At 25.1% G+C, this 26,097-nt stretch overlaps 1 protein-coding gene across 2 annotated transcripts in view; it reads right to left on the reverse strand.

Moving 5' to 3' along the window:
- The window catches only part of LOC145831262 (rab5 GDP/GTP exchange factor-like), a 47,761-nt gene extending 22,218 nt beyond the window's left edge, over positions 1-25,543 (reverse strand). For both annotated transcript variants that reach the window (XM_082938440.1, XM_082938441.1), the window contains exons 1-9: positions 25,415-25,543; positions 24,357-24,565; positions 22,722-22,900; positions 19,380-19,546; positions 18,233-18,493; positions 14,030-14,132; positions 7,010-7,107; positions 2,274-2,438; positions 722-897 (exon numbers count right to left, since the gene is read on the reverse strand). In XM_082938440.1, the coding sequence (XP_082794566.1) occupies positions 722-897; positions 2,274-2,438; positions 7,010-7,107; positions 14,030-14,132; positions 18,233-18,493; positions 19,380-19,546; positions 22,722-22,900; positions 24,357-24,565; positions 25,415-25,513 (1,457 nt within the window). In that variant the 5' untranslated portion in view covers positions 25,514-25,543. The remainder of the gene's footprint in view (positions 1-721; positions 898-2,273; positions 2,439-7,009; positions 7,108-14,029; positions 14,133-18,232; positions 18,494-19,379; positions 19,547-22,721; positions 22,901-24,356; positions 24,566-25,414) is intronic.
- Between the last annotated feature and the right edge of the window lie 554 nt (positions 25,544-26,097).

A 26,097-nucleotide genomic window follows, 5' to 3' on the forward strand; every position in this document is an offset into this window, starting at 1 on the left:
AAATACAAGTACATATGTTTCATAAAGCTAAATGCTTTAATCATCAGCTAGTTCAATATATAATTTTTAAATTGATTTAGCTGATCATTAAAGCACTTAGCTTTATGAAACATATGTACTAATATTTTTATAATCGTATTTTTTTAGTAAACTATTAAAAAGCCCTTCAAGTGGGCTCTGTAGAAGGTGTTCAACTTTGAATAATAACCTTATTTTATGTATTTTTTTTTTTAATAATATAACAATCAACAGTTTAATACAGTCTTTCATATATGAAATATTTTTATCCATTTAAAATTATAAATGTTTACAAATATTATGACGTAGTAAGAATGAAGGTTTTTGTGCAGTAAGTTAAGTTTGAAAAATACGCTGACTTTAAATTTGTTATTGGTTTAAGAATTTCTGCATTTTGAAAAAGTTTTAGTAATTGCTTTTAAAAATTTTGTAAAGTATGGAAAAGAAAGGTTATATTAATATGTTTTTAACTGCTCGTGTGCGCGGCTTAATTTTACTTTGATTTGAGTTTAATTACGTTTAATTTTTCTAAAAAAGAATATTTGGTTATGAATGCATATATTTTGTCTTTCCTTTTTCTTGTTTAGTTTTATAGTTATGTCTGATTTACCAATTTCGATTTTGTTTAAGTTTCAAAGTCTGCAGCTGAATTTAGTATTAAGTTTTGATTTTAGAGAATTATTGATTGAAATAATTAACAAACCGTTGCCTAATTTCATCAAACCGTTCTAAAGATTCTGATACACATTTCTGTTGAGCTATGGGTTGTTGTTTAGGAGTTGCACCGCGCATATAAGAATCGAATTCATTTTGTGAAAGTTGTAAATTACTTGAATTCAAGCCATCTTCCTCATTTTCAATGAAGGATACAGCACAGCACTGTATTATTTTTTACTTATAAATACTAATTTATAAATATTGTTTAGTTACTTTTGCTATCAGCTTATTCTAATATTTTTTCATAACGTGTATGCTTTATCACTTCAGTAGGTTGAAAGTAACTAATTCAAACTATATTATTATTATCAAACTATTTTTTATTTCTATTGCATCATTATTTTTTAAATTAACGATATTCAACTTTCAAATTTTTGTGATAAACTAGTATAAACAATAATATTACACTAATTTTAATAAATTTACATGCAGTGTTTATAATATATAGGTCTAGTTCTTAGACAGGCGAATTCAATCATAATTTCTAATAATGGAAAGTGGTTTAAAATGTATTTTATGCCTATACCAACATGCAACTGAAATGACATTACATTAGTAATATCTTTCTGGCTAATTGACTCCACAAATTTTACATTCAAAATCAAAAATAACTAAAAGTAAAAACAGCAGAAGAATTTGCTTTATATACTAGAAAAAAAATACAGTTTTACAGACAAAACTTGCATATTTTTTGTAATAAATGACATCATGATACATCAAAAGCTGTTGAAGTGTCTTTAATTTATGCCTATAAATATAAGCTTTCATTTAAGGTATAAAATATAAGTCTATGACATGTATTTATGATTTTATTACTATTTAAGTAAAAATCGAAAAATATGTGATTTTTGGGGTTGAAATTAGTTTTTGTAAGAAAGCAATTTTTTTTTGTAATTTTTTTCTTTTGTTTAGATTCTTCTTAATTAAGCAAAAAAATATCCGAACCATATTTCCTAATAAGTTTAGCGAACATCACCCAAGTACTCCCTACCAGTATTATAATCTACTACATTAGTTATATAAAACTCAAGTCGACTTTTTGTTTGCTAATATTTGATTTAAGAACAAAGTTTTTGAAAAAACTTAATAGAACGTGTTTAAGTTAAAACTAAGTTGTACATGTTATCTTAAACTTAATCTTATCACTTAAAACTAATTATTAAATCAGTATTTATTGTTGAATATTGATGTTTCTAAAACCCAATTTATAACATGTTTTAAAGTATTACAGAAGCATCACTTCCTAGTTTTTATACATTTAGATAGACTTGAGTATTATTTTAGGCTTTACTTATTAGAAAAACTTATATACTCACGAAACTTTTTTTTTAATTCTATAAGCTTAAATCTTTTTTTGAAGTGGTGAATCAAACAAGATGTTTGAGCAACACTGTATACTATATCTAGATAGATACGTGATTAGTTTTTTCACAATTAATATAAACGTAATATTCAAACTTCTAGTTTATCTTAAAAGAAAAGGCAAACCATCTGTTATCTAAAAAAATAAAAAATAAATGTATAAAACATTCACGAACCAGGTTTGTAAAAAAATAGGCATCTTCTCCAGTGCTAAGTCGATTTGGAGAAGAAAATCTTGTAATGAAATGTATATTAGATTTAAGTAACGGTGGATTTGCTTGCAAAATGACAAATATTAATGCTGGAAGAAAATCATCAGCCCCTCCCGGTTGACCATTTCCCTATGAAGAAAAAATAACTTTAAACAGTTTAATAAAATAAATAATTATAATAATCTACATAGAATAATTCTTATTAAAATTCGATAAGAACCTTAAAATATATATTATAACAATAATAAAATAATAAAAATAAAATTAACTCAAATTAAATTCTAACGTTTATACAGTATTAATCATTATTTTTTTTATACGCCTCAACCTAAAAATAGTTAGTAGTTTTAACAAATTAATAATAATTAATATTTTAAATTTAATACTTCTAAATATTTTCAACTTTCTAACTAAGGAGATTGTTTGAATAAGTGTGCTATGTGTTTTAGAATCATTTTTATTATTTATTTATCTTAAAACTCTTTTGCTCTTTTATGTATACTAATTTTTGTTTTTTTTCTAAATGCAATAGTAAACTATGTTTAGTGAATAATTCCTTTTTTTTGAAGTTTTATGTTTCTTACTCTAATCTTATAAATTAGATGTCTTTTTTCATAATCAACAACTTTCTTATGTTTAAATGGTTTGGGTTTTGATTCTTGAGTTCAAAGTTGCAAAACAGACAAAAAAATAAGTAATAATATGACCCCTGCCTTAAGCTTGTATACTTTAACTGAGTTACATAACTATTCTTATTTTAATTACGACATATTACTATAGAAAACTAAAAATTTAATTAATCAAAGACACTGGGGGGTATAGGAGTAAATTTTAGTTTCGTTATTGAGTTTTAGAACGAAAATTGTGCAAACTTTAAATGGACTATAATGTCAAAAAAAAACAGATTTTTTACATTGATTTAAGGTAGGAAAAATAATAAATATTAGAAGATAACTTTTTATAAGTGCATTATTTAGATATTAAAAAAAAGAGTTTCTTGTTTAATCGTATTTTACACTCACCTGAAAATGAAGCTTGTAAATTTTGAATGTTTTATTAAAAATATCTTCTTTCTAACAAATTAATATTGAAACAGAAGACAAAATACAAAGTTTTTATAGTCATTCATAGACTCGTGAGTGATCTTAGACTGAGTTTTTTTAATCTTTTTTTATCTTTTAATTAAAATATTATTTTCGAAATAAATATAAATCGAGTTTTTGAACAAAATTGTTAATAAAATATCAAAATATTAAAACTATAAAAAAGAAATCGCATGCAAGATCCAGGAAAAAACTGGAATGAGATTTTCAAATAATCTTAAAACTATCTTATGCTATTTATAAGAAAACTAAACTGTCCGGAGTCATTCTGAGTTTTAAAAAATTCAAACTAGCCTAAGTCATCCTGAGTCATTCTGAGATTTCAAAAATTTTAAACTATCCTGAGTTAACACTGCTTAAATTACTAATTTGTTGTTATAATATATATTAATAAAAACTATTCAAAATCACTAAGTTAAAAACATACTAAATAAAAAATATCGACAAATACATTGCATTTTTATGGAAGTAGAAAATTTTTCGATACACGCTTTTCAACTACTATTGTGTATAACTAAGCTATAGAATATAATATTAAGATTAACTAAAACTTGATAATAGATACGTCATAATAAGTTTAGATAAAAAATGTTAAACAAATATTGTATAGATATAAAATTGGTAAAATTAAATAAACAAGACTTTTTAAGCATAGGTAAGTAAATAGAAACTTAATATGGTAAAAGGATATTATAGTAAAGTAAATAGATACAAGTTTAACAATTATACAAATGTATTCAGTAATAATAAAAAGGCTACGTTTAAAGTACAATTTAATTATCGGAATTTAGTTAATGTACTTAATTTAAAGGAATAAAGCTACTGTATTAAAAAGTTGAAATTACAGAACAACTACACTAAAATGTACTTACGCAATTAAAAATCAGTTTTTAAAGTAAAATAAAATATTAAAATAAAAAAATATATATATCAGTTTATACAAGTTAGTATTGTAAAAAACTTTTTTTACAAAGCTTAGGCTTATAGGCTTTTATAAAAAGAGATTCTAAAACACTTAAATGATATATGTTACGTCCTTTAGTTAAAATTGTATTATGGAATAAATTTGTTGTCATTATAATGTTTGGAGCATTGCTGGTAGTTTAGTAAATGATCTCCATTTGCCAAAGGACTTTTTATAGGTTTATTTCCTATATTGGCCATCAAATTTTTGAGGGATTTTAATACATGCTGATCCCTTCTCAGATGGAGTCTCTGAGAAGTTCTCCCAATGTTTACATTGTCACAGTGACGCTTAAATTGATAGATAACATTATTCTTTTCAGAATCGGAAGTAGCATCTTTAAATATTTATTTAAAGGTTTTACAGTGAAAAGACTAATTCAAAGATTAAGTACTCCAGATGTATTATTGATTGTATGTTTTACTTTATTTTCTGAAAATTTTGCTTCATTACCTAAATAGGGAAGTACACTGGGCTCTTTTTTGGGCCTTGTTTTGTAGGACTAGTGAAACTTATGATGGTTTTGTCAATTGTTTCTTGTTAATATCTGTTGGGTAACTTAATGATCTGAATTTACTACTAATATTTTCAATTTTTTAATTTAATTGGACTTTTGAGCAGACTTTATACGCTCAAAAAACTAACCACGAAATATGATAAATATATGGCTGTGAAGAATGTTGAAATAAAATTTAACAACTTTATTTATAGGCAAATTGATGGTGTCGCCATTGGGAGTCCTTAAGGTCCTGTGTTAGAGAATATTTTTGTTGGTTATTTTGAATTTATTTTATTTTAGAATATATATAGGCCGTTAAACTACTTAAGATATGTAGACGATATTTTTATCTTAAACGATAAAGGCTACAACGTAGAATATCTATTTAACAAAATATCTAACCTACATCCCTAACTTAAATTCACTCGTGAAAATGAAGTCGACGGTTGTTTACCCATTCTAGATGTATCATTACAACGTACATCAACTGCTTTTATTACATTCATATATAGGAAGCCAACATTTGTTGGCCAATACATCCCATGGAAGTCCTTCTGTCCTACTTCACATAAAGTAAACCTTATTGCATATTAAGTTTTTTGAGCGTATAAAGTCTGCTCAAAAGTCTACTTAAATGAAAAAACTGAAAATATTAGTAGTAAATTCAGATCATTAAGTTACCCAACAGATATTAACAAGAAACAATTGACAAAACCATCATAAGTTTTACTAGTCCTACAAAACAAGGCCCAAAAAAGAGCCCAGTGTACTTCCCTATTTAGGTAATGAAGCAAATTTTCAGAAAATAAAGTAAAACATACAATCAATAATACATCTGGAGTACTTAATCTTTGAATTAGTCTTTTCACTGTAAAACCTTTAAATAAATATTTAAAGATGCTACTTCCGATTCTGAAAAGAATAATGTTATCTATCAATTTAAGCGTCACTGTACAATGTAAACATTGGGAGAACTTCTCAGAGACTCCATCTGAGAAGGGATCAGCATGTATTAAAATCCCTCAAAAATTTGATGGCCAATATAGGAAATAAACCTATAAAAAGTCTTTTGGCAAATGGAGATCATTTACTAAACTACCAGCAATGCTCCAAACATTATAATGACAACAAATTTATTCCATAATACAATTTTAACTAAAGGACGTAACATATATCATTTAAGTGTTTTAGAATCTCTTTTTATAAAGGCCTATTATAAGCCTAAGATGTACAAACTGATATATGTTTTTTTTAATCTTTTTTACTTTAAAAAATTTTTTTTAACTGCGTAAGTACAGTTTAGTGTAGTTGTTCTATAATTTTAACTTTTTAATACAGTAGCCCTATTCCTTTAAATTAAGTACATTAACTAAATTCCGATAATTAAATTGTACTTCAAATGTAGCCTTTTTATTATTATTATTATATACGTTTGTATAATTTTGAAACTATTATGTATTTACTTTATTGTAATATCCTTAAACCATATTAAGTTTCTATTTACTTACTTATGCTTAAAAAGTCTTGTTTACTTAATTTTACCAATTTTATATCTATACAATATTTGTTTAACATTTTTTATCTAAACTTATTATGACGTATCTATTATCAAGTTTTAGTAAATATTAATATTATATTCTATAGCTTAGTTATACACAATAGTAGTTGAAAAGCGTGTATCGAAAATTTTTCTACTTCCACAAAAATGCAATATATTTGTCGATATTTATTATTAATGTATTAGTTTCAAAAAATGTAACACTTTTGTTTTTAAAGTATAGTACACAGTTTAAAAACTTATTTTTTTATTTGTTTGGTATTTTTTTTAAAATAATAGCTTTAAAAATATAGTTTTTACATTAAAAGAATTAAGTACCATGCTTACAGAATAAAAATTTTTTAACTAAATGACATAAATAAAGTTAAAATACTTCTATAACGATAACAAGGAAAGTTTCACATCATAATTATGAAATTTTCTATAAAAAAAAGTCCGGAAAAATTTTAAATAAAAAAGTTAAAAACAGCTTTGATTTAGTTAGCCAGCGTTTAAATAAACTAGATAATGTAATCAAACTAACTAAACTGTAAAACAAGCTAAGTAGTTAAGTTTTTTAATGTACTTAATTCTTACTTTGGAATATTTGATTGCTTCAAAAATATGTTTACTACATTTTGTTATACACATCAACTTCTCTTGTGGACATCGTTTCGAGTCCATTTCTATAATTGCTGTGATGTATATTTTTTTAAACTTATTTACTTTATTAAGAATAAAAAAAGGTAATTGTTTTTAAAAGTTAGTTCATATAATCTTCAGTTTTATTTTTTAGCATTTGTTAACTTGTCTATCATAAATTAAATTATTGAACAATGAACTTATCCACAAGATTAGCAACCACAGTCACCTAGCAGAAAGCATTTTGTACTTTCAAGACTCATCAGGCAGGCAGAGTCGCGAGAAACCGCTGCTGTAATCTTACAAAACAACCTAAAGTACATAAGCAACCGTTTGTGGGTAAAGTTTTAAAGAAGTTGACGCAAAATAATCATTCATAGCTCAACATCTAATAAGTTGTCAGGTTAATGCGAAATTATAGGCTACGCTCGTTTAAAAAAACTGTCTTATACGTTGAGTTGTGAATGATTTAGCTGCATCAGTTTTTATCAACTTTGCCCACAAACGGTCGCTTCAGTTTTATGTATATTAGCCCAGTTGGTAGGTAGGTGTCAGAAAAGCACAGTATAACTTTAGCATGGCGTCACTTTAGCACGGAATAACTTTAGAACTTTTGAAACGTCCATTTATTTAATACGTATTAAGTTAACTAACAAATTAATGCAAAAACTAGTTTTAACAATTTTGAAACTATCGTCTTAAAAAATATATATAAATAAAGTTTTGTTTTTATTAGTAGCACTTTAAATTAAGCTGTTTCTTTTAGATTCAAAACAATGAAATAAATAAAAAATCTAAAACGGGTATAAAAATTGGTGAAATAACTTTATTAACCGTTGTAGTAATATTCTATATATAGTTTTTATAACACCTAGATCAGTATTAAAAAAGATAAGAGACACATGAACGTAGAAATAAGAGGAATTTAACTTACTTTTGTGTTATGATATTTAGAGCTTAATGTATTTTTAAAATAAAATGTTAATAGGCTATAAAGTTATCAGGGCTCGTGAAAAAGAAAGGTAAGTTGTTTATCGATATTTATTGAGTTTTATATACCTCACCTTTTATTTAAAAATTATGCTTAAAGTTAAAATTACTAAAATAAATTTCAGCTTTTTAAAAAAGTTTTAAGAAAGTTCTAGTAAATATTGCTAGGTTTATAAAATATTCTTATATCAGAAATATAAAAGTAAAAAAAAAAAATATTTTTGTTGAGAATTATATAGTAAAATAAGTTAATAAAGTTTGTAAATTTACTTTTATTTTAATTTTAATTAAATCTTAAACTTGTAACACATTTAAAGCTTTTTATATTTTAGTTTACATGTTGCATAGTTCTTTTTAGATATTTAAGCATTTAAAAACGTTATTTGTAACAAATTTGCCCTTTGTTATTGATTGTATATTAGTTTTCGACCATTTTTGTTATGTGTTTTTATTGTATATAAGTGTTTTTGACGTAATTTGGACTAATTTTGTACATATTCTTATAAATTGTTCTATCATTGTTGTTATTAATTAAAAATAAAAGAGAATAAACTATTTGTCATTCTGAAATACTTGTATTTAATTATATAAAGATTAACATAGCTTTTTTATATAAAAGTAAACCCTTAAGACAGGCCTAGGGTTACAACTTAACCATAATAAAAAAATGTAAATAAATTCCGTGCTAAAGTGTCAGTTCGTGCTAAAGTCAAGGTTCCTACTAACATTTCAAAAACAATTATAGGGAAATCCATTAAAGTTAGCAAATTTATAGGAAATTGTCAAAAAAAAGAATTTTAAACATTAAGAACATATTTTTAAGGTACAGAAAGTAAAATATGTCATTTACCGTTTATAACCACAGTCTTTATAATAAACTTAGGAAAGTTCGAAGGTTTTTGAGCTCTAATTTTTGTTAAATAAGTAAACTATAGATTAATAGTTTTAATGTGAATAAGAATAAATTTCATCCGCTACGTGTCCCAGTAGAAATATATTTTTGTACTGAGATTTCAAAGACTTTGATTACAAAATGATAATTAAATTTCTTTTTTATAGGTTTTTGCACAACGCGGTGTTGCTGTTTTGGCTTTCAAATTTCAAAATTATTTAAACGTTTATATAAACATAATTTCTAGGGATTTCTCGGGACTTTCCTATATTTTTCAATTTTTTCTAGAGATTTATAGGAGTTATTCAGAATATTGCAAATTTATAGGGATCTGTGCTAAAGTGACGCCGTGCTTTTCTGACCCTTTCCCAGTTGGTTAGATCTGAACAGTTGTACTCTGCGGATATGCCTGCCTGAAGAGTCTTAAAGGACGAAACCGGTAGTAGCCTGTTTCGGATGCTGTTTTTGATCATCGTGTAGTGAAGTTCATTATTTATTATTTTTGACGTGATACATCTCAGCATCAATGATGATGACCGAATCAAATACTGGTTAAAAAAATACAATTTAACAGTAATATTTTTTAAACTTAAGGGTAACAAGTGTAACGGGTAAGATTTTTTACAGAAATTAACATTTCCTCTTACAAGAAAATTTAAAGTATACGATATTAATCAGAACTAAACTATAATATATACAAGGTTCCACTCGTTTTGGCAAAAAATTTTCCAGGTTTTCCAAAATTCTTCCAGGTTTTTAAAAGTACACATTTTTGGGTCTATTTTTAGTTTAAATTTATGTTTAAGGTAAGAAACTATGTTAAATGGTATAAAAACATTGAAAAGATACTGTAAAGCTACTTTAAATATGTTTTTTAATAATTTTTTTTATTTATTTATATAATAGATTTTTTGAGTCAAATCAAAGTTTTACTACTGAACATGAGAAAATTGTTAAAATTCTAGATTTTTCCAGGTTTTTGTAGTGAATTTTGTTCTAAAAAGCAGGTTTTTCCAGTTTTTTTCTTTAATTTCCCAAATTCCAGGTTTTTCCAGAATTCCAGGTAAAGTGGCAACCCTGTATATACAATAAATACTTTTGTTATACTTAAAAAAGCCCGCCTAATTATTGAAATATAAATGAAATCTTGTGTTTTTTTGGTTTCATTTGAGTTTTCTGTTGTGGTAGGAACCCAGCTATTCGCTATCTGTATACACAAAGCACCTAAATACATTATCATGTAGTTTGATTTTGCATTAAATTTGCTGCCTTGAGGCTACAAAAACTATTTTTTTTAATTAGAACAAAAACACCATTTAGTATTTTTTATTATTTCAAAATTTATTTTAAAAACTCAAAACTTAACAAGAATTGTTACAGATAAGTTTTGAAACCTTTCCTATAATGCTACAAAAAAAATTATAAACTTTATTTTAAAATTTTTCAAACATTTCTACCTACAAATACTGACAAACCAAATATTTACTTAGAAAGAAATTCACAGCTCAGTAAAAATAATAATTCAGAGATTTTCAACCGTTTTAGCTGACAAAATTTCACAAATAAAAAACTGATAGAGTTTTACAAATAAAAAAACTGACGCGTATGAACTGTGTAAAGTATAACACAATAAACAGCTTCCGCTACAGACATACTTAAAATTCTACTTTCAAAATGATAGCTTTTTTTAGTTCTATGCTACAAAAACCAAATACCTAATAGAAAGAAATTCATAATTTAACAAATTATTCAAAATAAATCAATTTGATTCTCAAACTTAATTTAGAACCTCAAAAACTTTTTAGCATTTGAACTCTTAAATTCTGAAAGTTTGCTAATATTGCTTTAATTTTAGTAAAAATAATACTATAATATCATTTTTTGTTTAGAAAAATATTTAAAATTTAATAATCAACTAAAAACATATATATTTAAAAATTTGATTCAATAATTCATATATTTTAAAGCATTTGAATTGACAAAACCTGACATTTTCTAAAATTATCAAAAAAATAAGATTTAACCTTATTCAGCCTGACAAGTATGAACCCTATAAACTATTTTTTTATAAAACTTTTCAAATATTTTTTAGTATTTTCTCAGTGCTCGTTTTCTTTTATAAATTAAATTCAAGACTTGAATGATAAACAAAAATAATAACACTACCTTCTATATTTAAAATTAATTTCATTAATTATCTTATTAATTTTTAAAATAACTAAAGGTAAAATTATTTTTTTTATATTTAAAATAAATGAATTATTAAAAACAAAATTTACAATTTCAATTAAAATTTAAAGCTTTTTACACTTTATCTATTCCAAAATTAGTCAACAATTTATCATTAAATCTTACTAATTACATCTTATAAAATTGGAGCTTCCTAAAAAAATCCTTAATGAGGTTGTCTCATGGCATCATGACATATGTAAGTCCATGCTTAGGCTCTGATTGTCTTTCGCCAAAATTCTCTTTGATCGTAGTCAAAACGAGCGAAACAGCTGTCTTAACAAGTGGAAAATGTGTTAAACGTTTCACGGTAATTATACAAAGCTGACGTCACTGATCATACTAAGAAACAGTAGCTATGTGGTAAAACATTATAAACCGTTTGTATAATAATCTCTGCAAGTTTCTTAGTTACGACTGACAAACTTATTCAATTTCAATCAGTATTTATTACGGCCATCACCAACAAATTTTAGATGTTTCGCGCCACCTATAATAAACTTTACCACACGACCATCAACAACAGTATACGAGACAGCCTACAACTGGTTTCGTCCTGATTAGTTTTTCAGCTTTAGTTTCAGTACTTGCCTGCATGGTTAAATCTCAACAGCGTTTTCTCCCGACTATGCCTACCTGATGAGTCCGAATCAGGACGAAACCGGTTGTAGGTTTTCTCAGATACTATTGTTGATGGTCGCGTGGTAAAGTTCATTATTTTTTAACTAATTAAATAAAACCGAAACCATAGTCTCAACCTACCAAATACTTGTGGTCTGATGATCAAATAAATGTGATCAAATTATCATGTTAAAAATAATTTTGAAAAATTAAATTTCGAGTGTTCGTCTTTTCTTCTATTTAATTTTATTTTCTATAAATAACTTCTAAAACAGTAAAATTTAACAACCAAACAAAATACTAGAACTATTTATTCAAAAGTACTTTTTAAATACAATCAGTATCTATTTAAATATAAAAGAAAACTTATTAAACAACATAAATGTAGTTTACAAAAAACTAATTCGTCATGAAAACTTTTTTTGTCTTTAGTGTTTTGTTTAAGTTATTTAAAAATACTTAATCATTTATAAGTAATAAAAATCATTTCTTGTTGTAATTTCAAAAAATGTCAAAAGAGAGAATAAAAAATTCAAAGGCTAAACTATTCATATCAGAAAGGAAAACTAAAACAACAACTATATTTGTATTTATATTTTGTATTTCATCTTTCAAACTTAGTATTCAAGGAATATTTTTTACTAGTACCATCAAATTGTTATGCATAACTAACAAAATGTTATGAATAACTTAATACAAGTACGATTTACGGTCATAGGGGGTTGACCTTGTTTTTTTACAGTTGATCTTATTTTGTATAGTTTTATATTACACTTTTTTTTTCCGTTTATACAAATTCAAAGTAATTTTCGCGTTTTAGGGAATCAAATTAGGTGACTTAAACATGTTTTATTATTAAAAACAGAAACTAGTGGAAACATACTATTACACTAAAAATATTAATTCTCCTTCGTTTTAAAATACATTCTTTTTCAAACTTTCACAGTAAGTGTATTTTTAAAATCTAAATTTTTCAAATGTGTGAATAATTGAAAAATTACAGTCAAAAAAAAACATATTTTTATTTTATATATTTCATTGTAGAAATAATTTTTAAATATTTTTGAAATTGTAACATTTAAATGTTTTGAACTAGTTAAAGAATGTTTCTTAAAAATTTGAGGTCAATTGCTCTAAAATTGAATGGGAAGATAGACTTTAACATGTTTTTTTTAATTTCCAAGAAAATTTACTATAAAAAGTTGCGGTACATCAGTGTGTAACAGAAACTTTTTATGAAACTAACTATATATTTAAAGGCTATTTTCTTTTTCTATATTCTATAAAACTGACTTATAGTTCATACTTTAAGGTTTCATATAAGACCCAATGTAATTAAATTAATACTTCTAACCTCCCCTCTTGCCTTAATTTTGTGCTTAAGGTAACCAAGGCTAAAATTTCAAAGAAATTTTTATATATTTAAGTCAAATAATACTAATGGGTGCACGGCTATTCAAATTCGGACAATTCAAATTCCGACAATTCAAATTCTTAAAAAAATGTTTAAACAAAGAACCACAATTCAAAAAGTAATGTATATTTAGAAAAAAAAGTTTTTAGATTTTATTAATAACTAAAAGCTATTTTTGATATTGCAAAATTTTAAATAATTTTTGTTATATGGTTAAAATAGGTTTCAAAATATAGTTATTTTTAATATTTATTTTAATTAAATATATCACAATATAGAAAATATAGTAAAATGTATATAAAATTTTGCAATTAAGAAAAAATTGCTTGTAGATATTAATAAGACCTACATACCTATTCGTTTTTTTTTTGCGATATGTTCTCTAAAACATTTTTTAAGAAATTTAACTGTCAGAATTTGAATTGTCCGAACTTAAATTGTCGTCTAACCAATACACATTACACATATATAATGTTAGAAAATTTCCCTTAAAATTTTTAAATTTTAAAACTAATAGATAAAAATGCTCGAGTCATCGCTATAGTAAAACTTTTGTAGAAATGTTGAAAAAATTTATATATATATAAGTAAAAAAAAACTACTGATTAGAATAAATTTATTCATTTAAAGACACTAAAAATACTGACAGAATTGAAAAAATTTCAAATGTTCAAATGATGAGGTTTCGTTAAAACAAATAAAATTAATTTACTAATTAATTTTTTAGGCGTTTTCCATTCAAAATTTATTTAATGGTTTTAGTAAACTTGATTATAAGATGGAATAACTCAATGTAAATATATAGGTTATGCTAAATTTAATAACTCACAGGTAATTGCAAGGTCATTTGCTTCTTGGGCTTGCAAGTTATTTATGTCTATCTGGGCACCTAACATATTAGCCGTTATCCAATAAAAGCTTCGTATCCGTTTCTATATTTATACAGATTTTATATACAAGCTAGTTATACTAAAAAAATTTACTTTCATTGATGTACACTTATTTTTACTACGTAGACCATTAGTATACTTTGCTTGTAGTAAAAACTAATTTTCTGAAAAAATTATAAAGGAACAAGGTTAATTTAATGCAAATAAGAAAACAATACTTTGACTAATGTCAAAATATTAAACTTTTTAAAAACTTCTTTATCTTTTATCTATAATACAACATAAACTAAACCAGTATCTAATCCGGTAAAGGGTTATTAACTTATAAATAAACACGCTATAAAACAAATGTAAAATCAAAATCTTAATAAATCATAAGTAACAAATTATACAGTATCCTTCTTTTTTACACTGACATATGTTTCTGTGTGTTAAACGAGTCAACACACTTTAACTGAGCTATGCAAAAGAAGGAAGAACAGTTGAAGTGTGTTCATAGCTCAGTTGAAGTGTGTTGACTCGTTTAACACACTGAAACATATGTCAGTGAAATAAAAGAAGGATACTGTATAATTTGTTATTATTATATATTCCAGTGAACTTGTTTCACTAGGATCTTTTGTTAACAAACGCTTAAATTTATATTTTGAACAGTTAAATCATAAATAGCGATCTACCGGATCCACATATTAGGATCTGGATCAATTTTAGGATCCGGATCTAATTTTAGAATCAATATTCAGCCGGATCCAAGAATGGATCTAATTAAATTAAATTTCAAAAACTTTCGATGTTAAATTACACAATGAACTTAATTATTTATTCTTTTAAACCGTGAATCTTTTCAAAAAATATACCTGAAAAGTCTTTTGCGGGTCAGGCATACTAGTAAATTAATATTGCTGTATGTGAAATGTTAGAAAACTGTACACCTATTTTTGGTCTTTCAACGCTAAGTTACATTGCAGTAATCATTTAATCAGTATTAATAGTACTTAAAGGCCATAGAGGAATATACCATGTTTTTTACAAGTTGATCTTATTTTATAGAGTTTTTACTAAGCTTCAAGTTGCTTTTTAACCGTTTTGAAATTAAAATTGTATTATGAGATATGACAGGTCAAAGTCGGGCCACATAATAGGTTGCCTATAGGAAGTGAAAACTAAAACAGCGAAAAAAGATTATTTCATTTAAAATCTATCTCCACCCACATTTTTCAAGCAAACTTCTTCAAACTTTCACAGTATAATTTTTATACAACAACAGTTGTAAAAAAAACGTTACGTTGGACTTTAAAAAAATTTTTTTTTTTGCTTTTTGTTAAAAAAAAAAACTTTTTTATTTTATTTATTGTGATAAAATTAATATATTTTTAAATTACTAAAATTCATAAGTAAGGTTTTTTTTCTTTTAATACAAAAAACATTTCCGGAAAATTTGAAGAATATTGCTTGAAAAATAAACATAGAGATAGATTTTAATGAATTTTAAAGTTTTGATAAAACTGATCCCGAAAAATTTGCGGTCCATACGTTTGTATCAAAAACTTTTTACAAAAAATAAAATATCTCAAAAGTTAAAGTAACTAGTTAAGTGTTTTTTAGAACAGTAACTTCGAATATATTCTGTTTAGTGAAAAGGATCTTTATAGCTAATTACAAAAGTTTGATTTTTTGAGAGAAAAAAATTGCGCTCTCCCTAACCAAAATACCACGCTACGCCACTGGTATATATAAAATATAAGATTGCAATATACTTAACTATATTGATAATTATTAATTAAAAGGTATATATGATGTCACACGGGTTAAAGCGGTATATAATAAAGAAAAATTAGTATTATATAACAAAAATTTGCTATTATAGACAGAATTCTGTTAAATTTATTACAATTAACAAAATCACAGAAATATTCTGAAGTATATGTTTCAACTGTCTAGCTTAACGAGTTTTTCACTATCTTCAAATGTTTACTAAGTTAACGACAAAAAACATAGCAATTTATTTTTGCACAAATACTTTTTTATTAAACTAATCTAAACTTAAAACTAATCAAGCTCATTAAACAACATTTTAAATAAAATAATTAAAATAATAAAAATAAAACCAAATATTTTTAATTAAAAATAAACTTTAAACAGTTTTATTTTTCTTTTTTTTTTTATCATTTACTTTTAACGAAAGGATATTTTTGGATTTAAAGAAAACCGCCTCGCGCTAACTAGAACATTTTCTGTTGTAGACAAGATTCTTTAGTTGGTTTAAAGCTTTAAATGCGCTAGAGTCTTAGCTTTTTATATACCAATTTTCAAAAAAAAATTATTCTTGTTCCAGTTGCGGGCTTCTTCCGGGCTTTCTTTTGTCAATGGGTCAGATGTAGCAGAATTTTGTACCTAATTTACCGGATTTGTTTGACATGACTAAATGCGGCACGCGGGTCAAATACGGCCTACAAAGCCAAAAATATGCGGCTCATAACGTACTTTTCAGCCAAAAACTTACTTTATTAAAAGAATAAAAAACTTCTTGTTGGTAAAACTTACAACTAGGCTCTTAATTTAGTAATTAAATACCACTAGTGCTTTAAAATTCATATTTTGTCCCTTTTTTAAATACAAAAATTATTCTAAATAAATGAGGCAGGCAGAAGATTTTTCTATACAATGTGGCTCACATGCCTTGGGGCAAAGCAAGGCTTAATACTTACCAAAGGTAGTCGACCCTTCGCTTGTACAAAGATGATTGGCTTTAAACTAGTAAAAAGTTTTGAGGCACAATAATTTAAAAGCTGAGAAAAAGTCTAAGAGCTCTTTCTTCTAACTACAGAAAATTAAAATATAGCTAGACAGCAAAAGTTTAGAGATGTTTTTAAACTAATAATTTTATATGAAAGCAATTTATAACACTTTAGGGCATGGAGGAATCCAACATTTCTTTTTACATAAATTAACATTAGACCTGGTGTTAAAGCTATAATTATATACTATTAGATACTTTTCACAGAATAAATAAAAATTTATTAACTTTTGAGATATCGTCAGTTGTGTAAAAAAATTTCCTATACAAACGTATGGAGGTAAAATTTTTCATTTTCGATTTTCTCGTAATTTTCAAAAAATTCACTAAAAATCTATATTACCCTTCATTTTTTAATCAATTAATTTCAAATTTCTACGAAATGTTTCTTGCATTAGTAGTAAAAATCCTATTGTAAGATTTTTTTAAATTGAATTTTAAGAGTTTTATGATCTAGATTTTAAAAATAATTAAATTTTTACAAAACAAAAAATTACTCAAAATAAAAAAAATCCTACAATAGAAATGTTTATTAATCAGTTAAAATTAAACTGATAAATTTTCACAAAGATTGCTTTAAAACTGTAGGAGAAGGTAGATTTTTAATTTAATAGTCGTTTTAACCTTTTTATTTTGGACCTTCTATATAAAACCTATTGAACTTTTCGAATGTGTACCCCTTGTATCTAAAAAACCTATTTGATTTTTTTAAAACGGTAAAAAGTAACTGCTAGCTTAGTTAAAGATTTTTAAAATAAGATCAACATGAAAAAAAAATGTTTTACCCCCCTTTGCCATTAATCAGAAAAGCAAATGCAAAAGAATCACATATGAAAAAGAATTCAAACCATCCTTTGTCTATTTAAATATATCATATAAAGGGAAAGTACTTAAAATTTTTCAGCAGTAAACACATGTAAAAAAAAATCTTTTTAAGAAACATCACTAAAGTTAGTTACAAAGGTTTGTCAATTTTAAAGTCTCAAAGAATTTTCTAAGAAAAAAAACCTTAATGAGAAATAAAGCAAACTTTGTAATCGTAAAAAAAAAGGTAATGCTAAATAAAAGGAAAGAACTATTTTCGTATTTTTTATTACGCATCAGGGTTAAAACCCTGGATTTGGTAGATCACTAGTCAATCAAATATTTTTTTGTTTAAATAAATATTATTAATGTAATAATTTTTTTTTGTAAATATTGAAAACATAACTGAAAATAACATTAGTTTTCGATTTTAAACGAACAATATTTATGATTCGTATCTCCTGTAATGTTAGAATGTAGTATCTTTCAGTTCTAATAATCAAGCTTAAACATTTAGTAAGACAATATATAAAACACTAACTTGAACTTTCAAATCTTCATCTTCGTCTTTTGTTTGGTCACTACTAAAAAGCTGTCGGTATAACATAGTCATTATAAATGCTTCTATTTGATCTAATAGCTGTTTATAACTTCTATTTTTGTTTTCTTTTGAAAATGAGATTGATTGTTCATTATTTTTATCTTCAAAATCACTTTTTACCAAAGAATGGCTGCTGAGCTGTGTTTCTAAAGTTTGGTAAAATTCTTGAATGACCAGTGAACGCTGATCAATAGATAAGTTCTGAAATATGCATGACAGTATAAAAGCAAGTCTAAACTGAATTTAATTAACTATCAAAAAGTAAAGAACCTAACTTGCTGCTAATATTCAAATGTTGTATGCATTTATTGTAATAGCTTAGTATTTAATAAAATATCAGTCTTATTTGAGGTTGGGTTGACAGCTTTACACGAAGTTTTAATTTCTACAATAAATAGTTTTACATAGACCGTACGTACCTTTTGAACAAAAAAATTGATATTTCGTCGATAACTGTCATACTTATCCGCTAACTCTAAATCTATAGTCCTAAATCTTTACTCTAGTTCAAAAATCTCTATATTTGAATTCTAATTTTTAAATGTTACCCCATGACTCTTTAAGGTAACATTCGTAAACTTAACTTTTATACCTAAGTGTTCAAATTTTAATCTTTAATCCTTACCCTCAAACCCTAACCTTAAGTCAATATACGCTATGTGGCAGTAGTGACGACCAATGCTAAACTATGATCATAACAAAAGAAAAACTTGGCTCAAATCTGAAACGATTACAAACGTCTCACATGTGCAATTTTAAGTGTTACTATAGTTTTATTTTAAGATAGCGAAGTTTTATTTAATTTTGAAAAAAAAAAAACATTTTTTTAACTGCTTAAGGTTTCTGCAATAGCGTACATTTAGGAAGTTTGATACGATAACTTACTTCCTAAACCCTTTAAATAATTGAGGTTTGGTATGGTTAAATATATAAAATTTATAAAAATTCAAAAAGTATTTTATTTTTTAATTTTATAACTTTTACCAATAATGTAGTTTAAAGATACTAATAACTAATAATAAACTTTTTTATTTAGTTGTTTTATGGAAAAGATAAACTTATAAAAATAAATTTAATAAATTACTACCGAGGTTTTTTTCATTTTAGTCCAAAAGGGCTTCCATAAATTGAACACAAACTTTGATAAATCACTATCTAAAGACTCTAAAAATTCTCGGAAGTTCTTTGAAGCTCGCTTACTTTCAAAACTTAGCTGTCTTTGTAGAGGATGAGATTTGTTTTCATTGCTTGAAGCTAAAAATCAAAACCTACTTTATTTCAGGTATGTAAAATCATATAATTTAGTAACAAATATTTTTTTAAATAAAATATTTATTATAAAAAGAAAAGGAAAGAACTATCTTTGTAAAATAAATTACTTAATAAAGGATATACTGTACGAGACTTATTGCAACATAATTCTTTGTAAAAAGGGTTTTACTTTATCCAAAAATATCACCAGTTACAAAAGAATTTCTAATTGAATAATAATTGTTTTGTGACTGATAATCTCTTTGATTGAAAGCCGATTTTACAATATGTTATAAAAAATCAATCAAAGGATTCTTACTTTTAAAAATCTACTAACTTGTTTTGCACATTAAAGCTTAGACAGGATTGCCAAAGGTTCTTCGAAAAATTACCAGGTTTTCTAAATTTCTTCTAGGTTTTTGAAAGTACAAGTTAATTTATAGTAAAAAACTTGATTAACTAGCATAAAAATATTGAAAAGAAACTGCAATACTATCTAATCTTAAATGTATTTTTAATAAATAAAATTTTAAATAACACAAAATTAAAATTTTGTATATGATAGAATTTTCTGATCTGACCAAAACTTTGTCATTTAATATTTAAAAGTTTTTAAAAATTCTAGGTTTTACCAATATTTTAGTATTTTTTTTTAATTCAAAGTGTTCAGGTTTTTTTTTTTTTTTCTCAAATTCCAGGTTTTTCCCAGTTTTTTTTTTTTGGCTAAAATTTTAAATTCAAGGATTCCAGATTTTTTTATAAACTTTGTTAACTTGAAATAATATTAAATGAACTTCAAGTTAAAACAAACAAAGTTTTTTTAAAGAAAATATTTTTTGCAAGTACACTAAAATTAGGGAAAAATATTATTACACAGTAACTCAATTTTGTATGATTAGATTGTTAACGAGTAGAAGTATAATGTTAGAAGAAAATATAATTTGTGTAATTAAAAAGTCAAAATATTTTGTTTTTATACAGTCTTTAAAATAAAAACTATCCATGTAATATACAATTTGATGTGAATTATTTGTCTTAAAGTGATAACACTATTATCAATGAAATAAAAAACTTTTTTAATCTGAACTTAAAGGAAAATTTTCTTAATAACAAACTACTTGTTGTCATTATTGGTCTTTAAGTAATACTTTTATTGATGAAATAAAAATTAATAATATAAAAACATTCTAAATATTAAGTTATTTTAATAAAAAAAAATTTTTTGTAATTTATTGGTCTAAAAGGGATACTATTATCGATGAAACATAAATAAAAAAAAATCTGTAACAAATTTTTTAAAAGAATTATCTTAATAAAAAACTATTCGAAGTAAAATATTAGTTGAAGAGTGATATTTTATTGGTTATAAGGTAGTAATGCTTTGTTTTTTTGTAATTTTTTTTGAATTAAATTAACTGAGTATGATTCTTTGAATATTAAGTTATTTTAATAATAATTTTTTGTTGCAATTTATTGGTCTAAAGTAGGGGTGAACAACGTACGGCCCGCGGGCCGGATCCGGCCCGCGAAGTGAAAATGACCGGCCCCCAAACCGAAATAGAGATTTAAATAGAATCCAGCCCGCGGACAAAATTGATCCGGCCAGCAAGTAGATGATCCGGCCCGCTAAGCATTTTCAAAATTTACATGAAATGCGGCCAACCAATGTAAACATTACAAAGTTTGTACAAAACTTTTTTAGAACTATTTTAACAAAACAAAAATGTAACACTTTAACCCTGAAACGTTTGTAAAATTGGCTTTTTATTTTTGTTGTGATAAAAACACTCTTTTGTTAAAGTATCTTTTTCTGATTCGAGTCAGTTGAAGTAATCCTTTCTCCTCAAATTATCCAAAAACGATTGTTTGCAGAACTAACTTTGATGATCTTACCTACCATAATGACTTTCATAAAAAATGGACGTGTTAAAAATTACTGTCTTTCCAAGATGTTTAGTAAGTTGTTTTTATACCTGTTTAGAAAAGTAAAAAAAAATGTTTTTAAACATTGACAATTATTCTAAGTCACACTGCTCAACATTAAATTTTAGTAAAATATTTTAAGTTGAGACTACAATTTGCACTCTTTTCTGCTATTAATAAATTTTTTTAATGACTTTTTGATTAATTATATGGTTAAGTTTAGTGATGACCAATTGGTGACAACAGCTTTACTTGATAATGAGCTTGGTTGTCGTTTTGCAGACTTTCAAGAACTAGTAGACGAATTTGATATTGTGTCAATATAGTTGACGTTTGACACCAAAAATGCACCTAGTAATATACAGTTAGAACTGATAAACTTCAATATGATAGTACACTAAAAAAAAAGTTCAAACCTCAAAAGTTTGACAGATTTCATGCCCTACTTAACAAGTCATAGTTTGCTAATTTAAAAAAGATGGCAATGAAGTTACTTGTTCTGTTTGGGTCTACATATATTTGCGAACAAACATTCTCAACCATGTATATAAACAAAAGTTAGCTGCGTTCAAATCTTACTGATACCAATCTTCAGTCATTACTGAGAATATCTACTTCGAATATACTTTCAGATTTTAAACAAGTTGTTAAAAACTTTGATGATCCACAAATGTCTCATTGACTTCTTTTTAGTGTAATTATTCTTGCTAAACTCTTTAAACTTTACATTTAAAATATAATATGACAGTTTTATATGTTAGTTTTTCGTTTAGTACTATTTTCTTTAGTGAAACTGATCTTAATCTAAAAGTCTATTAAATTGATAGGGTTATCATGTTTAATTATAAATTAATCTCTTTTTTATTTTAGTATTCCGTTATTTTATGTTAGTACTTTGATAAAAGTATTTTAGATGAATTATTTGATAATATTATTTTTAGAGTACAGAACTTAGTTGGTTTTATAAGTTTATCATTACTGTTTGATATTTTGAAAGTAAAAGTACTAGAATTTTTATCCAAAGTAATTTTTTATCTACGTTTAACAGTTTTTTTAATATGTTGATATGAAAATTTAAATCAAACATATAATTCTAAGTAGTATTTTGTTTACGATAAATATATGTCTTTCTACTGTATGTTCTACTCAATATTTGATTAAAACAACAAAATATAGCAAGGTTTATATATATACAAATGCAACAATTAGGTCTAACCAGTCTTTAAAGAAATAAATTTTTTGAATCATTACTAACAAGTAGAACGAGAAGGCGTGAGAAAATTTAGCAAACCAAAAAATGTTTCATTGTGCTTTACACCTGTATTATGATTTTCACTATTGTCATTTTCTTGTGTTGGAGAAAAAAACTTTTTTAAAGTATTCGATCGAAAAACTTTAGCTTGTTTTTTTTTCTCAGAAAAACTAGAGAATGACCTGTAAAATGTTATATATAATTAGTAATGTATTAAAAAAAATTTTTTATTTTTTTGTCTAATATTTGCGGAATTTAATTTTAACTTTTAATTATTTGTATACATGTAGTTCAAACATAAAATATGTGTATGATTAATTAATCAATTCCATTACAACAGACAGTGATTGAACAGCAAAAAAAAATCTGTAAAATACAAAAATTATAATGGAATAGTAGATTAGAAATCTCACAAAGTAATTTTGTAGCTGGATAAAAAGAGATTAAAACTTATTTCAAACCTAAATGTCTTTTATTTGAAAACTAACAATTAACTTGGCCACAAACATGTAAAAAGAAGCAATAAAGTACTAAGAATGATTGATACAGTTGGCTATTATGTCTTTATAATAAAAAACTATTAAACAATACTATTTATGGTATATAAAAAAAAAGCTCAACTCTAGACAAGACTCATAAAAAGATATATTTTTTTCATTCAAAACATTTTAAATCATGCTGAAATTAATTATCAATACCAATAGATATATAATATGTAATAAGCTTACAAAGATGTTGCGAACAAAGACTTTAATAAAACTTTAAAGGGGTGGGAATTGATTTAGGTGGTAATTGATTCGGGTGGGAATTGTAAGTATACATATTATTTATAAAATTTAATAAGTTTTTGTTAATAATTTTTATGTAGTTTTATAACTATAAGAAACTTTCATAAGTGACTAAAAACTATTCTTAGTCACCTTAAACTGGCCCAAGTCACCCTGATTTTTTTTATTTTGAAAAAAAGATTTTATTTTCTAATTGTTAAAAATATAGTTATTCAACAGAGTTAGTTATAAAGTTACAATATATAACTAAATCAAGTAACTCTCATTCAAAATGTAGAAAAAAACTGCTTTTATATTTTTAAATGTTTATAAAACTATAGCGAAACTTTATTATAAAAAAAACTATCTTTAGTCAGCTTGAGTTAAAAAAAATAATTAAATATTCTGAGTTATCCTGAGCTATCCTGAGTCATCCTGAGATTTTCAAAAACTTCAAAATGTCTTGAGTTGTCCTAAGTTATCTTGAGTGTATGGCAACCCTGATAAAACCTTACAGACTGTTTTTCAGTCAGAAAAAAAAATTATAGCTAATGTATTTAAAACAATAGCTTTTTCTGCATACATTTTTAATGTACATAGACTTTTTATAAACTTTGTAGAGCACTTCACATTTCAAAAGCAGCAAAACATTGTAAGGCAATAAAATATTTGCAATTTTTAAACTCCAAACATTTTTTATTAAACAAAAAATAATAATCTTCATTTACTGTAAAAATTGTTATACAAACCATAAAAAAGAATGTGCATTATATTTTTTTTTTAGTACGTTATCATGATATTCTATATATTCATTAACTTTATAATAAAAAAATTTATTGTAAGAACAGTACACTATTTAACACATATATACCTATCATCCATACTTTTTCGAGTTTGCGATGTAGATGATCTATTTCTTTTTTCTGCTTTAGTTTGAAAGGTATTCATGGACGTTTTATTTACTTCTTTTTGTAATTGCATAGCTAATTCATGGTCCGCTTCTATTTGAAGTTGCACTTGCTTTTGCTGTACTAGCAGTTGTTCTTCATACATTTTTCTCCAACATTTCGAGCAAAATCCCTTAAATTTAAAGCATCAACTATTGTATAAAATTAATAAATTGTCATAAATTCCATTACAAATTAATTCTTTATTGTTATCAATTATTTAAAGAAATTTCAAAATTTAATATCAATTTAAATTTTATCATACTTTAAACATAGATATAAGTAAATATTGCATGCTCTTAGACTTTGTAGTTATTATATTCTTATTTTTAAATAAATAATCAAATTCCTAAGTATAAGTAAATTTAAGGTTTGCAACTTAATCAGTCAAATAACTATCCTGAGTAACCAAAAACTATCTAAAGTCACTAAAAAATAGCTTTGGTCATTTTGAGTTTAATTAAAAACTATAAAAAATTAGTTCCTCTAGCACAAGCTTATGTATAGCTATTTTCTATTTAAAACTTCAAGAAATTTTATTTAATTAAAAATAAGCGTTAGGGTGCTTCTGGTGCATCTTAAAAATGAAAATTATGTAGTAGCACAGTAAAATAAAATAACAATAAAAAAAAAACTAGCATCCTTTAGGTTACCCTGAACCAAACAATAACTTAAAGTCTCTAAAATTAAACTCTAACATTAGTCCTAACGCTGACTTTAACCATAACTCTAACCCTAACTTTATATTGTGCAAAAGTGACAAATCGTGGACTAGAACTACCCCCTAATGCCTACAAAGATACTATAATGTTTCAAAAGGCAAAACTATTCTATTTAAAAAAAATTAATTTAATATTTTGAATTAATATCTTAATTACATACTATTTTGTTTCAAACTACAAAATAGCCTTGTTCTGCATTTTAGATAACTTTTAAGCATAAAAAATTGTTTTTGTAAGCAGCTTTAAAAAAACTGACTTACTTGCCAACTTCTATTTCCATAAAACCCACATCCATTTTTACACATCAAGTCTGACTTCTCAATACGAATTCCGCGCCTCTGAATTTTTTGATCTGACATTTTTATTACATTAATATTACACAAAGCTATAGAAACTAAAACTGTAGATGTCGGTACTATTAAAATTTCTAAATTCAAAAGAAATAAGTAGTTTAATAAAATAACTTTAATCAGGGTTGCACCTACTTGAAGCAAAAAAGTCAGCCTGAGTGAGAGACTAAAAACTATCCTGATCATTATGAGAAGACAGAAAAGTATTTAAAATAAAAAACATATATCATAATAATAACAAAATGACTTAAGGGGAAGGTAAATCTTTTTTTTACAGTTTGATCTTTTTTGGAGAGTTTTAACTAATCTAAAAGTTGCTTTTACAGAATTTTATTAAAACTAATATTTGAAATAGAGACCATTAAAATCAGATAACTAAAATAATAAGATAAGGAGAAAGCTTAAACGGCAAATAACTAAACATAAAAATCTATCTTCTCTACATTTTTTGAAATAAATAACCTAATCTTTAGAATATTAACTTGCATTATTTGATAAAATCTGTAGTAAAAAATTCTAAAACTTTCAATTTTTTTTTGTTTTCATAAGTAGCTAGAAAGTTCTTTTCCACTTTCTAAACATTTTTTTTTTCA

The sequence above is a fragment of the Thalia democratica genome, chromosome 3, assembly GCF_965202585.1.
Source record: "Thalia democratica chromosome 3, ktThaDemo2.hap1.1, whole genome shotgun sequence".
NCBI lineage: Eukaryota > Metazoa > Chordata > Thaliacea > Salpida > Salpidae > Thalia > Thalia democratica.